Source organism: Anolis sagrei, chromosome 5 (assembly GCF_037176765.1).
Source record: "Anolis sagrei isolate rAnoSag1 chromosome 5, rAnoSag1.mat, whole genome shotgun sequence".
Classification (NCBI taxonomy): domain Eukaryota; kingdom Metazoa; phylum Chordata; class Lepidosauria; order Squamata; family Dactyloidae; genus Anolis; species Anolis sagrei.
Window position 1 is genome coordinate 186,001,983 of NC_090025.1, and position 15,162 is coordinate 186,017,144.

Genomic DNA, 15,162 nt, shown 5'->3' on the forward strand with positions numbered 1-15,162 from the left:
CTTTGACCCATAGCTGGCCACTTGGAGTGCCTCTGGTGTTGCTATAAGAAGGTCCTCCATTGTGCATGTGACAGGGCTCATATTGCAAATGTCATTCTTGGGACAGAAAAAGAAGCTACACTGATGGAGATTATTTTCATATTTTAATAGTTTATAGATCAAGATGCACAATATCAGTAAATGTAAATACATTTAGTTAGCACACCATCAAGGAATGTAAGTAATGTAATATAACATTGCAGAATTACAGAGTTTAAGGTAGCGATTGCATAGGCACATTTTCAAGCTGTTCACCCAAAGGGTTTCTATGAAATATCCATTTGTAGTGTTCAGGCATTTCATAGAATTGGAAGGATTAAGTATCTTGTAATCTGGACATGCATATAAAATCTCTTATTCAGATGTCTTTAGGCTATTAAAAGGCAACTCCATTGGATTCTTGGTTATTGACAGTCCTTATCTGTATAGTCAACAACAACAATAACATTTTATTATGATCCCCAAAGCCCCTGATCTGTTTAGTCAAGTTCTAGGCAAGCAAGGTCTGTTGTGTTGGCACTTGAAGCAGATACAACTCTTCAGGGTTCCAGTTTTTACTCTTGAGGATGCTAGATTTCCATCACTGTCCTACTTGAGATCAGATGAATTGTGGTATGCTTTAGAGAAAAGAAGGGCCAGCTGAAGTTACCATTAACTTGGATTTGTGGTAGTAATTATGCACTTGGTGAAATTCATTATTGCATTTTACTTTTGTAATGGCGGCTTCTTCTAAAAAATGCTGTAGAAAGGGAAACCTCAAAGCCTTTCTCTTTATTTATAAAAAGAATTTTGTTCTAGTATCTCTTTCCAACTTGTGCTTTTGACAATGGCAGGTGTATTTATTTCCTTTAGGGTAGTGAGTCTTGTTCTTAAAACTATTTTTCTTGGTGAGAGTTAAAGTAGCTTTTGATTTTTTTTCCATAATCACTAGCTCTTACAAATAATTACCCTCAGTGTTATTACTGATGCATGTATAGGGGATTTTTGTTGCAATAAATCAGTCATGCTAGTTGAAAAACATTCTGTTTGTATTCAGCGGGACCATTTAGTTCCTAGAAGATTTAATACATGTTAATGTTTCACGTTTGAAATTCTAATATCCTGTATATTTGGCAGGGTTTGTCTTCAATATGGCTGCCCTTAATTTACTCGTTCCTTAGTTAGAACTTCAGTATTAATCAAAATTACTCTAAATTGATTTTTTTTACTTTGAGTTTTAGATTGTGTTCATGAAGTGTATAGAATCATTGCTGTAATAATTTTTAAAAATTAGTGCAGTCCTACAGCGCCTGATTAGATAATTCAATAGTTGAACCTGAAAGTGAGGAGGATAAAATAGGAAATAAGGGTTGTCTGGTGAGAATATCTGCAAATGTGGTGTTTTATTTTTACATACAATACAAAAACAAGAACTAGCGTAGGCTTGCACGAGGACCTTCTGTTTGCCCAATAGAATTTTTGACATTTTTCATTCTTTGTCTACCATGCCATGTTGCACTGTGTCTTTGAAACCCTAAGTTTCAAAGGACATTTTATCATGAAATAATGGAAGCTGCTGTCATAGAAATCTTAAGATTCCTTAGAGCAGCTCATGCAACTTGTTTTATGCTGCTTTGTATCTGGGCCATGAGGGTTATTTTGAAAGGATGTTGAATGGGTAAGTGAGAGAAAATATTTTGCATGTCTTTTTTAAAACAGTTGGGGGTAGAATCCGATTGTAAGTGCTACAGGTCTGTTCAGGAGCATAAGATGCCATATACATAAGTAAGTTTAAATCACAAAAGGTTGATAATGTTGAGAGTAATAATGGCATTGCCCTCCTTTGGGCAAAGCCTATAATTATAGAGAGCAAATTCCAGAAATAATGTACTCTCCGAGGATTAAAGAAGAAAAGAATGAATAGTTATTTTTCACACAATCCACCCCACAAAGGGAAAGCAAGGTTACCAAATTGGTGCAGTGATAAATTGGCACTGAACCCCTCTTACATTTTCAGGGTTTTTTTGCCAGGTTTAATAAAGTTCTTGTTTAATGTCTTCTCTTTAGACAGAGTCTTAAATGTTTGCATTAATGCATAATAGTGAAATCATTTATGCTTTGTCTTTCAGATGATCCAGAGACAAGAGATGCTTGGTGGGCAGAAATCCGTCAAGAAATAAAATCTCATGCAAAGGCATTGGGTTGTCATGCAGTAGTGGGCTACAGCGAATCAACTAGCATTTGGTAAATCACTTGTATCTGATTTTCCTAATGCTTTAGCAGCTACTACTTAGTCATGGAAACAGTAGTGTAAGAGTGGCAAGAAAATAAGCCAGGAGGAATTATTGGAGCAAGTTATTCTTAGGCAGGGCTGAAATGAGGACAGAGAAGGCTTAGGATGATAGCTATATAGTTGCTTTGCCACAGAGACTGGGCAGAGAGGCAGACAGATAGGAGAGGCTCTCTAGGAAGTATCTGATATATTGAGATGTACTTGACCTCTTTGGTTTCGATCAGCCTCTGGAAGGAATTACAGAGGCTTTAGTTAAAGCTACTCTATATTCCGGGAAGAGATGGTCTCCGTCAGGTACATTAAATCAGAACGAGGCATAATTTTATAAGTGTGCAAAATGTTCTCCAGCCATAGAACTCTCCCTTCTTTTCATGATTCCTCATAATTTTTTTAAGTACTGTCTAATAGTCAAGATGCAGGATATAAAGATAGGGAAAAGTAGCATGTGTAACTATTTTGTGTTATCAACAAGGCTACAGCAACAGGGAGGAGGAATGCACAGACATAAATATTATGAAGGCACATGAAAGTGAGTGGCTACTGACTCTAGTAATAAAAAGGTTTTTGCTAAGGTTTGCTTCTCTTTATTTGTTTTGTTTTCAAAGAGATAGAGAAGCTCTCTTCTTGCCCTGTGGTACAGCAGAAGAGCATGGAGCCTCTAAAACAGGCATGGGCAAACTTCAGCCCTACTGCCTGTTAGGAATTGTGGGAGTAGAAGTCCAAAACATCTGGAGGGCTGAAACTTGCCCATGCCTGCTCTAAAGAGTAGGAACAAATAAATTAAAAGATCAGGTATTCTAATGGTTAGTTCATGATAAGGAAGTACAGTGTTCCCTCACTACTTCGCGGTTCACTTACCGCAGACTCGCTGTTTTGCGTTTGAAATATATATATAAAATTTTTACATAGCGAGGGAACACTGTAGTGAGGAGGGAAGAAGAGCCACCCTCTCGCCTTCTTTACCTTCTTCCACCTTGTCATTGCTGCCTGGGCCTCTTGCTGCTGCTTGGGCCCCGCACCGCCTCCGCAGCAAGAGGCCCCAGCGATGATGACGAGGAAGGTAAAGAGGTCGAGGGGGTGGCTGTTCTTCTCTCCTCGCTCTCTTTACCTTCCTCTTCCTGCTTCTCATTGCTGCCGGGGCCTCTTGCTGCCACTTGGCAGCAAGAGATCCTGGTGGCGACATGGAAGAGAAATGTAAAGGAATGTGTCACGGGCCCCTTGCCGCCACCGGAGGCCCGCAACACCTCCGCCACCTCCTCAATCGCAGGGCCCAAGCAGCAGCAAGAGGCCCATGCGGTAATGAGGAGGAGGAAGAGGAAGGTAAAGAGGGTGAGGAGGGAAGTCAGGGGGCATCCCTACTTCTCGGTTTTTCACTTATCGCGGGTGGTCCTGGAACACAACCCCTGCAATAAGTGAGGGAACACTGTATTTGTAATTAGTTACCATGTATGTACTGACTAGTGAATGTTTATGAAGTACACACCCATAGTCCTGAAGTCACTCATAATTTCTTCTATCAATGGGTGAAAGAAATGCTAATTCATCTATTACATGTTATGATTTGACTGGTGTATCAAGGTTCTGAATTGGAACATTGCACTGTCATGTATCTCTGAATGCTAGGCTTTGATTGTATTTTTACAGCTGTCTCTAAACTACGCAGTTTATTTTGTACGCCCACACCAGTTTTGGTATATACTTGCAAAAAGTCACATGCCATAATGTTTCAGCATATCTCCCAAAGGGTTTACTCTGAACCGATTTCATGTTGTGATTCTCTTGCTCTTGTTTTTACTTTTCTTGAATCTAATATGTATGCCACTAAAACAAGATCTTACCTCCTTTTCTTTTTCCATAGTGAAGAGGTCTGTATTTTGTCTGCATCTGGCACAGCAGCTGTACTGAACCCTAGGTTCCTGCAAGATGGCACCATGGAAGTCTGTTTGGAACAAAGGTTATCATGGCAGCCTGGATACTTTTCCATAGGGTCAGAGAAGGGAGAGGTTGATTTTTTTCCTCAAAACCAGGATAGTTCTCCTCTATTAGGGTAGGTTACCAGTGTTACAGTACAGGATGCGGGACCAACCACTTTATTGATCTTTAACTAACAACAGACGTTCTGGGATTCTGCACCAAGTCACTAGTCTTACTGTTTTTACATTTCTAACAACCTAAATAAGGTAACAGACTTGACTACTAACCACATATTAAACATCTCTCTCTTCCTCCAATGCTCTTTGCTGCACTTTTGTATTCTGCTCTTCATTTAAGAGACCTCACCTATGTATTAAAATCTGAGCTCTATGATAAACTGTAGTGTATTGCAATATATTTCTTTTTAATAATCTAATATATAATCTTTCAAATGACTAACATTCAGGGAATGTGTGGGGGACCACTAAGGCTCAGAAAACCATTACTATCTTTGATGTTGTTCAGATATAAGCCATATTCTCCCTGCATGATCCACCCAGTAGGCCAGAACACTGTCCTCCACTCCAAAAATAGGCTCAGGACTGGATTAGGAAGTCATAGAATCATAGGGTTGGAAGAGACCTCATGGGCCATCCAGTCCAAACCCATTCTGCCAAGAAGCAGGACAATCGCCATTCAGACCATCCCCGACGGATGGTAGTCCAGCCTCTGTTTGAAAGCCTCCAAAGTAGGAGCCCCTACTTCCTTTCAAAAGCTAGTGTTTTCATCGACTTTCGTAGTGAACAGATGTAGGTCTGAAAGTAATCCCAATGTATAGCCGCTGTTGCATCACTATGTGGCAGTACCTTTTCCCCTCTCTTAACTTATAAATCTTAACATTTAATCTAGGTAAACCATACCTGTGCCTAGTTCATGATTAAGAGACTGACAGCATAATCTGTAATCTTTCCCCTTCCCTCCTCCCTGTGGCTTTCTAAAATAATATTCCTATTGATACGTAAGAATAACAGATTACTATAATGCCAAAAATTTTGGATTTAGCCATAATATGTTTATTTGCTTTTATCCCCTTTTAACAGTACAAAAAGAAAAGGTGATGGGTTACACTCTAAAGTAGTTTATGCAATCCATCACATGTATTAGAAAGAATAGCTTTATGTTAGCCACCTGTAACCATTGTTGTGCCTTGGTTTAAAAAGATTTTGTCCTTTGGAGGCTTCTGTCATTGGAATAGGGAGTGGAATTATGTTGATTCTCTCTTCTTTTTTTGCACCATCCTATGCTCACCTCAAGTCTGCCTCAGATTGCTGGGAGACATTTGTGAGCATCATAGGAAGTAGCATAGGGAAACTTCAGGAAATCAGTCAAAATCATCTCTTCCCCATTTGACTGATGGGTATTTGTACAGAAGAGACTTCTGAGATACATCATTGCATACAATCCTGTGATCTAATACCAAAGTCTTTTGTATAAAACTGAGGACTGAACAATCTTAACAGTAATGACACAAGCCTTGGGTTTGGTGATTAAAACTGATGTGGAGAATCTATCGGGATTCCAAAAGTTAATGCTGAATATTACATTGTTATATCTAACAAGTGGTTCACACAAATATATACTTTTGAGTACTCAACTGCTGACTAAATGTTATACAATCACAATTGCAAACACAATGTTTAAAATGCAGAACAGAAAATTTGTGATATGTACAGGTGACAACAAAGATCTACCATGGCATTCTGGTTATTTCTATAAAATGAAATGTATATCCTACCTTTCTATGGAAAGTTCAGACTGAAAATTCTGAGATGTTTACTCAATAGATTTCTAGACGAAGGTCCTATTAAAAGAAGAGACTAAAACTGTTAGATGTTCCCCACTCTTTGAGAAGCCTCAAACAGCATTAAACATCTTAGTTTTCTTTGGGCAGAGTAGTACCAAAGGTTTTTTGTGCATTTGCAGATCTGTTTCATTTACAGAGTATAAAAGAAGAGTAAAATACAAACAAACATATGCCTACAAGAGGCAGAACAATTGCTTGTCCTGCAACTGATTTGCAAAGAGCCAATGCACTCGAAGGTGCTTCATTTTCAGCCATCACACTCCTCTCAGACTTTCTCTGCCTGCATTTAAACCATAGAATTAATCTAAGAGAAAACCCCAGTTTCTAGGAGATGTATTCACAAAGCAAAAATAATTAGAACAGTAGTCATTTTGTTAAATCATTAAATTTGTCAGATAAAACCATAACAGCTCATTACAACAGCCTGTTGCTGTGATCACTGACTGCAACAGGTTCTTCTAGAGACAATATTTATTTCCCCTAGCTCAGGTATGGGAAACCCATGCCTGGGGGCTGGATGCGGCCCCTTGGGCTCTTTTCTCAGACCCTCCTATCTCTCACCTTCTCTCTTTTCTGCCTCCTTCCCTCTCTCTTTCCCCTTCCTTCCTTCCCTCCCTCCCTCCCTCCCTTTTGTCTTTTCTTCCTCCATCTCTCTTTCCTTCCTCCTTACCTCCCTCCCTTTCCTTCCTCTTTCTTCTTCCATTCTTTCATCCTTTTCTCCTTCCTCCCTCTCTCTTTCTCCTTCCTTCCCCTTTGTCTTTCCTTCCTCCTTACTTCCCTTCCTTCCTTCTCTTTCTCCTTCCATTCTTCCCTTCCACCCTTTTGTCCTTCCTTCCATCCCTTTTGTCTTTCTTTCCTTCCCTCTTTTCTCCCTCCTTCCCTCTCTCCCTCTTTCTCCTTCCATCATTCCTTTCCTCCCTTCCATCTTTCTCTCTTTCCTTCCTCCTTCACTCCCTTCCTTCCATCAACAGGCAGCCAGTCCTCCTAGCAGGGAGTGCTAGCATGTGGCCCCCAAATTAGAAAGTTTACCTATGCCTCCCCTAGATAATAATAGCAAATTTATTAGCTTCAGTCACAAAAAGAAGAAAGCAGAATTTTGTCTACCTCTACATTTGGTTCCTGTCTAGGTCAGGTTATTTTAATTTACCTAAACTAAAAGTCATACATGCACATGTACATTCAGATGCATGTTTTGTAAATGATATATATATATATAAAGACGTGCCTGAACAGTTATGTAATACTTCCCACATTTTCTCTTCTAGGTTGGAAGAAACATCACCTCCAGGCTGTGGCTTTTGCCACATTCCTTATGATGAGCTCAACATGCCATTCCCTGCTCACCTCACTTACTGTTGCAACTGTCGGAAACAAAAAGTCCCTGATGTTATTTTCACGACAATCGATCTGCCTGTGGATGCCATGGTGATTGGGAAAGGATGCCTCATTCAAGCCAGGTATATCCTGTTAGATTTGCTTTTCTCCTTTGAACCCCACTGTTGGATAGCTATGTTCTCAAATATTTATTCTCTAACTGACTGAAGGAGCAATCCCACGAACACATGTGTTTATTCCCATGTGCCAGCAAGTCCAGCCAGGAATCCAAAATCATTTTCTATTAGAAACATTGGCAATTCTGATAAAATTGACTCACAGGTGCCTTCTGACAAAATGAAAAGGCTAGCAGACAAGCTCTGAAATCAGATAACTGTTTCTATAATCATAACCCAGCAGGTCACTGGGGGGAAAACACAGACAAAATTAATAGCAATCAATTAGTTATTGAGAGGCAAACCTCTGATCTGGTGTTTGGGGGGGGGGGGGGGATACATTTACACTCGAGTGAAAAGGAGTCAGAAGTTTGCATTGAAAAAGAGAAAGTCTGAATGAGAGAGACATTTTAGCAGGGCCACTTCCTGCAAAAACAAGCAACTTGTACACTCATAGGGCTGATGTCCTGCATAATTGGCATTGGCAGGAGAAGTGTTGTCGTGAACTCAGTGGTACTTTTTCACTAGAAAAGCTTAGCCTTGGGCTCAGCCAGGAAAACACAATTCAACTGGATCAGGCTGTACACATTGTATTCATTAGTGTTTATATAGTACAGCCTCTATTTGTGAGGGAAATGTTCCCTGTCTTCTTGGGGATACACAAAACTGCAAGTAATAGTAAATGCTATTAAAATTGAAGGACTTTTTGCCAAGAATACCACAGAGCCACACTGGAGGACCTGGAATATCCCTCGAGAGAATATGTTTTGTCAAACATAGATGAATGAAACCATGGGTACAAGTCCTGCTGATATGGGGGCTAATCCTTTACATTAGAAATGCTGGCAAGTTAAACCATAGAAGGACAAAATATTAAGCAAGCATTATTTAGATCATCTTAAAAAATCAGCCAAGTCTCAGTATGTTTACCACAGAAATAAAGCTTGCTGAGTTCAGAGTATGCCAACTTTTTATGAAGAATAATATATTGTTGTTATGTGCAATCAGACCTTTTAAAGAATTCAAAAAAAGTAAATCCACCTGCTTAAGTTCCATTGTAAGTGTGTTTTTAAAAAATGCATTAGGGCAGACCTGTATATATACCACTGACTTGGTGCTGCAAAAAGGCCAGTGAGGCTTCAAATGTCTCCCTCATCCCAGTTAGTGCTTGTTTTCCTTCTCTCCGCCTCTTCTTTCTGAGGTCAAAATTTTTGTATGAGAGTCTTTGTCTCAGACCAAGCTAACACTTCTTTGTGTTTGACTTCTCACCTCATCAGGCTGTGTCGGCTGAAGAAGAAAGCCCAAGCTGAAGCAAATGCCACCGCCATCAGTAATCTGCTGCCATTTATGGAATATGAAGTACATACCCAGCTCATGAATAAGCTAAAGCTGAAGGGAATGAATGCACTTTTTGGGCTGAGGATCCAGATCACAGTGGGAGAAACCATGTTAATGGGATTGGCAGTAAGTTTTTTTTTATTACTTGTGACAGTAATCTGATTTTACTCTTCTCCAGTATTGCTCCAGAGGTATAAAGTTAGCTACAGCCATTTTGTTATTATCTTATTGTTATTATTATTTAACCATTTTCACTCCACAACATACATCAAGGTTTCAATGTAGCATATAAAATCTCAGGGTAGAAACCATCAGCATAATAAAACAGAGAAAATTATTTTATCTCCATTAGATATCTATAGTTTCAATAATAATAATATTTATTTATTTATTTATTTCGAGGTTTTATATACCGACCCTCTCACCTTCAAAGAGGGATTCGGACCGGTTCACAACATGTGTTAACATACAAAAAATATACAATAACAACACAATGCCACTTCATTACACGATTAAAATATCAGCACCATACACATTAAAACATTATCATCCCAGTTAAAAGAGCAGGGAGTTCCAAAGTCGAGGGGCCACCATCGAGAAGGCCCTGTCCCTCATCCCCACCAGCCGTGCTTGTGCAGGCGGAGGGACCGAGAGCAGGGCCCCTCCAGACGAATAATAATAATAGTAATAATAATAAATTTTATGTATTGCCGAAGGCTTTCATGGCTGGAATCACAGATTTTCCCAGGCTCAGGCAGGCCTTCAAATGCTAATGAAGGTGATCAGCTAAACATTCACACCTAACTGCAGCAGGGAAGAGCTCCTTGCCCCACCCCAGCCATTCCACAGATATATAAACCCATTTTTCCTACTTCCAACAGACCTCACAACCTCTGAGGAAGCTTGCCATAGATGCAGGCGAAATGTCAGGAGAAATGCCTCTAGCACATGGCTCTATAGCCCGAAAAAACCCACAAGAACCTAATAAATTTTATTTGTACCCCGCCACCACCTCCCAAAAGGGGACTTGGGGCGGCTAACATGAGGCCAAGCCCAAAATTATAGTACAGCAAAATAAAATACAAAGCAGAGGTCATGTGCCCATTCCCATAAAAAGAACTGATAAAAGGAAACCAAGACTAGGAATATTATGCTCTGATACGGTACATGATCTTTCTGAAAAAAAATCATCCCACATAATTTTTAGAAATTGTGTTGGGATAATGAGTATATGAACACTGTCTTACAACATTTTGCTCATTGATCTAAAATAAAATATTCCATATCTGTTTGTAAATAACCCCTTTAGCTTATATCAGCAAAAGAGGGAGAACGTATAACAGAGCATATGTGTTCCAAGATTGTGTGTTAAGTTTCACTTTCTCACTGTATTATTCTGTAAAGTCTGCCACAGGTGTGTATCTGAGTGCTTTACCGACTCCTGGCGGCATTCAGATCGCTGGAAAGACACCAAACGATGCCACTTATGAACAACATATCTCACATGTGCAGAAGAAAATAAATGATACAATAACCAAAAATAAGGAGCTTTATGATATTAATCCTCCTGTAAGTACAATTGTTCTAATTATTCTAACTATTCTAAAGCATTTGACTGAGTGGATCATAATTGTGGCAAGTTCTCGGTGGTATGGGGAGACCAAGTCACCTTCTCTATCTCCTAAGGAATCTGTATGATGACCAAGTAGCAATGGTAAGAACACAACACAGAACACATAGACTGGTTCAGGATTGGGAAAAGAGTACGGTAGGGCTGTATCCTCTCACCCGACCTCTTCAACTTGTATGCAGAACACATCATGTGATGTGTGGGGTGTGATGAATAGAATGCTGGAGTTAGAATTGCTGGAAGAAACATTAACAGCCTTAGATATGCAGATGATACCACTTTGATGGCTGAAAGTGAGAAGGAGCTGAGGAGCCTTATAACCAAGGTGAAAGAAGAAAGTGCAAAAGCTGGGCTGCAATTAAACATAAAAAATACCAAGCTTATGGCAACCAGACTTATTGATGACTGGCAAATAGAGAGAGAAAATGTGGAGGCAGTGACGGACCTTGTATTTTTAGGCGCAGATGCAGATTGCAGCCAGGAACTCAGAAGACGTTTACTTCTTAGGAGGAGAGCAATGACCTATCTTGATAAAATAGTGAAGAGTAGAGACATCACACTGGCAACGAAGATCCGGATAGTTAAAGCAATGGTATTCCCCATAGTAACTTATAGATGTGAAAGGTGGGCCATAAGGAAGGCTGAGCAAAGGAAGATAGATGCTTTTGAACTGTGGTGTTGGAGGAAAATTCTGAGAGTGCCTTGGACTGCAAGAAGATTCAACCAATCCATACTCCAGGAAATAATGCCCAACTTCTCAGTGGAGGGAAGGATATTAGAGGTAAAGATGAAATACTTTGGCCACATAATGAGAAGACAGGAAAGCATGGGGAAAATGGAAGGAAAAAGGAAGAGGGGCAGACCAAGGGCAAGATGGATGGATGGTATCCTTGAAGTGTCTGGCTTGACCTTGAAGGAGTTAGGAGTGTGGTGATGGCTGACAGGGAGCTCTGGCGTGGACTGGTCCATGAGGTCATGAAGAGTCAGAAGTGACTGAACGAATAGACGAGTACAGTTATACAACTGTTGAAAGGATGCTGGGCCAAATGCAGCTGCTGTGAATACTAACTCCTGTGGAGTATTGGATAATGAACAGTGGAGATGAGCAAAAGAGTGTACTTAGAAAGAGGCCAGGTATATAAGGTTGGAAGTCATAGGATGGGGAATTACCTATTTAACTAAGATATGTTCTAGGCTTCCCAGGGAGACTGATTCTTCCCTGCGCCAACTTATATTCCTCATACTGCCAGGCCAGAGGCCTGAACTAGCTTCTTTGGTAATAAGGCCAGAGAATTTGTTTGGACAGTCTGTTTGATAAGTTTGTCAATAGGCAGGATAAACAGTGAAGGAATTCTGAAATCGTGTTAAATGTGGGACAGGGTTGGTTTTCTTGTGTTGCCAGTTCATCATTCAGAAATAGAGATTCATTGAATCCTATGTCCCAACTTTTTATAGGCATACATTATTCAGTGTTCCTTTTCCCTCCCATTTCTTCTTTTCCTAGTGAAATTACAAGTAGCATCTAGGTTCCACAATTTCTAGATGATGAGGTAACATATTGGGAACAGTTGGAAAGTCCACCATTTTATGCTGTCATAGTTATTGAGCTGCAAGAGCTCTGTAACATTCCACACATAGATAGATAGATAGATAGATAGATAGATAGATAGATAGATAGATAGATAGAAGGTAAAGATTTTCCCGTGACATTAAGCCTAGTTATGTCTGACTCTGGGGGGTGGTACTCATCTCGCCTTCTAAGCCAAAGAGCTGGCATTAGAGCTGGCATCCGTAGACATCTCCTAGGTCATCTGACTGGCATGACTGTATGGAGCACTGTTACCTTCCTGGCTCAGTGGTACGTATTGATCTCACATTTGCATGTTTTCGAACTGCTAGGTTGGGAGAAGATGGGGCTAACAGTGGGAGCTCACCCCACTCCCCAGATTTGAGCAGCCAGCCTTTTGGTCAGCAAGTTCAGCAGCTCAGCAGTTTAACCTGTTGTGCCACTGGGGGCCCCAGACAGATAGATAGATAAATAGATATCCACACAATCCTTCACTCTCTAGCATTCAAGGGAAAGAGGAAGAATAACTTGAACCTCAAGATTAAAAATGTTTGGAATAGCTTGACTCATACAAGGACAGGGACAGTCAGAAAGTGTGCACTTTTTTGTTATGGAAGAGGTGTTGAGGAGTAGGAAGATATTTAAAGCATACATGTGAGATTGGATACGTGTGACTTGTGGTGCTTACTTTATCTTTATATTGTTGTTTTTTGTAGGAGGCATGTGAAGAAATCATAGGGTCTCCCATTCCAGAACCAAGGCCCCGCACTAGGCTGTTAAGATCTCAGTCTGAAAGTTCAGATGAAATTACAGAACTGGATCTCTCGCATGGAAAGAAAGATGCTTTTGTCTTGGAGGTACATTCTATTTCTGTACAGCCGTGCATATTTCTCTGTGTGTTTTAAAGAAATTAATTAAATAGAGCAGTGTTTCTCAAGCATCCTAATGCCGTGACCTCTTAATACAGTTCGTCATGTTGTGGTGACCCCCAACCATAACATTATTTTCATTGCTACTTCATAAGTGTAATTTTGCTACTGTTGTGAATCGTCATTTAAATATCTGATATTCAGGATGTATTTTCATTCACTGGACCAAATTTGGCACAAATACCCAATACACCCAAATGTGAATACTGGTGGGTTTGGGGGAGGGGGGTGGGTGGGTATTTTGTCATTTGGGAGTTGTAGTTGCTGGGATGTAAAGTTTGCCTACAATCAAAGAGCATTCTGAACTCCACCAATGATTGACTTGAACCAAACTTGGCACACAGAACTCCCATGGGAGAATACTGTGTTTTCTGATGGTCTTTGGCAACCCCTCTGATACCTCCTTGCGATCCGCCCAGGGGTCCTGACCCCCAGGTTGAGAAACACTGAAATAGAGTAAGAAGTAGGTAGCCTTTCAGATATTGTTGGACAATCTTCAAAAACATATCCAGTAGTGATAGAATGAGAAGTATAATCCAGCATTATCTGGTGACCAGTGTGTTCCCTCATCCCTAGCACAAAGACATGAGAAAACTGTATCAGTTACAGATGACAGAAGAGTGGTTTTTACTGTAATATCATTTTCATGGCTTTATGAAATATTGCCCGATTTATACCTCTTTCTAATCCCAACTTTCTATGATAAAAAATTGCAGATGTTACAAATGTCCTTACATCTCAGGATATGAAACTCAGAGGGAAGCATCCCTAGTCTGTAGCAGATAGCTAACCAACCAAAGTATCAAACCCACCTAAATGTTTCCCTCTGTGATAATGTTAGGAGATACAATTTTATTATTGGCAAATCATCTCCTTGTAGAAAGAGATATATAAAACAAGACAGTGTTTTATAGTCATGGGTGTCTAAAAATAGTCTCAAATTAATGCCATTGCCTCAAAGTATAAACTATGTAACAATTTCAACTGAAGTTATTTGCTCTGTTTCACAAATAAATTTTCCCCATGAATACATTGCATTAAAGCTGCAGTTTAAAATATGCAGAGGCGAAATTAGCTATGGTGATGATTTGAGCTCAATTGAAGGAGTCAATTATAATTTATAAGTCCTTCGAAAGCCCTTTGTTTTGTTTTTTTAATTAATATTGCTGCTACACAATATTTGCCAGACTGATAATCCTGGCAAGAAAAATTTTGGAGTTTAAAATACTCTGTGTTGATTTACTTTCCAGATTGATGATACAGATGCAATGGAAGATGTTCATTCACTATTGACAGATATTCCCCCGCCTTCAGGTATTGTATGGTTTGCATGTGTTCATTCATAAATATTCTGTTAACTTTATTAAATGTTCTCAGACAGCCTGAGAGTATAATTTGACAGTTTTCTTTATGTTGCATTTTTTCCTTTTAACCAGTATCACAATATATCAAGTACTGTATAATTCCTGCAGTTGTAGATAAAAGGATTGCACTGACATCTGATTTCATAAGATTTCTTAACTTTCTCACAGTTCCACCAACAAAGCTAAGAGGCTTGCTTTAGGTCCCACTGTTGTCAAAGCAGCATTCAGTGAGGACTCAGGAGATGACCTTTTTGGTGACTTCTTTTGTACTGAGTGCCTCCCTCCCACATTAAGCCAACCTCTTTTCCTCTTCATCCAGTAGACAAAGAACTTTTCATTTGGACAGGTTCTTTCTCATTAACAGATATTTGCAGAAGACTTTTAATGCTGTTTGATGTAACCTCCCTCACCCCACCCAACTGTTATGAACCAAAATGCATTTGAACTTCCCTTAAATTCAATCTTGTTTTTGGTATGATAGTATTTGAAAACATTTTACTAGTATGTGTTGTCAAAGGCTTTCATGACTGAAATCACAGGGTTGCTGTGAGTTTTCTGGGCTATATAGCCATGTTCTAGAAGCATTCTCTCCTAACATTTTGCCCACATCTTTGGCAGGCATCCTCAGAGGTTGTGAGATCTGTTGGAAACTAGACAAGTGAGGTTTATATATCTGTGGAATGTCCAGGGTGGGAGAAAGAACTCTTGTCTGCTTGAGGCAAGTGTGAATGTTGCAGTTGGCCACCTGCACTGAT

General features: G+C 39.8%; 1 protein-coding gene across 25 annotated transcripts in view; it reads left to right on the forward strand.

The window, feature by feature from the left end:
* C2CD5 (C2 calcium dependent domain containing 5) overlaps window positions 1–15,162 on the forward strand; it is an 89,725-nt gene that overhangs the window by 46,099 nt on the left and 28,464 nt on the right. For 13 of the 25 annotated variants that reach the window (XM_060776545.2, XM_060776556.2, XM_060776554.2 and 10 more), the window contains 7 exons: window positions 2,148–2,262; window positions 4,170–4,265; window positions 7,355–7,546; window positions 8,857–9,043; window positions 10,322–10,486; window positions 12,831–12,971; window positions 14,294–14,357. In XM_060776545.2, coding sequence (XP_060632528.2) covers window positions 2,148–2,262; window positions 4,170–4,265; window positions 7,355–7,546; window positions 8,857–9,043; window positions 10,322–10,486; window positions 12,831–12,971; window positions 14,294–14,357 — 960 coding nt within the window. Of the gene's footprint in view, window positions 1–2,147; window positions 2,263–4,169; window positions 4,359–7,354; window positions 7,547–8,856; window positions 9,044–10,321; window positions 10,487–12,830; window positions 12,972–14,293; window positions 14,358–15,162 lie in introns of all 25 variants that reach the window. The other 12 variants (XM_060776550.2, XM_060776537.2, XM_060776538.2 and 9 more) reach the window with 2 other exon arrangements.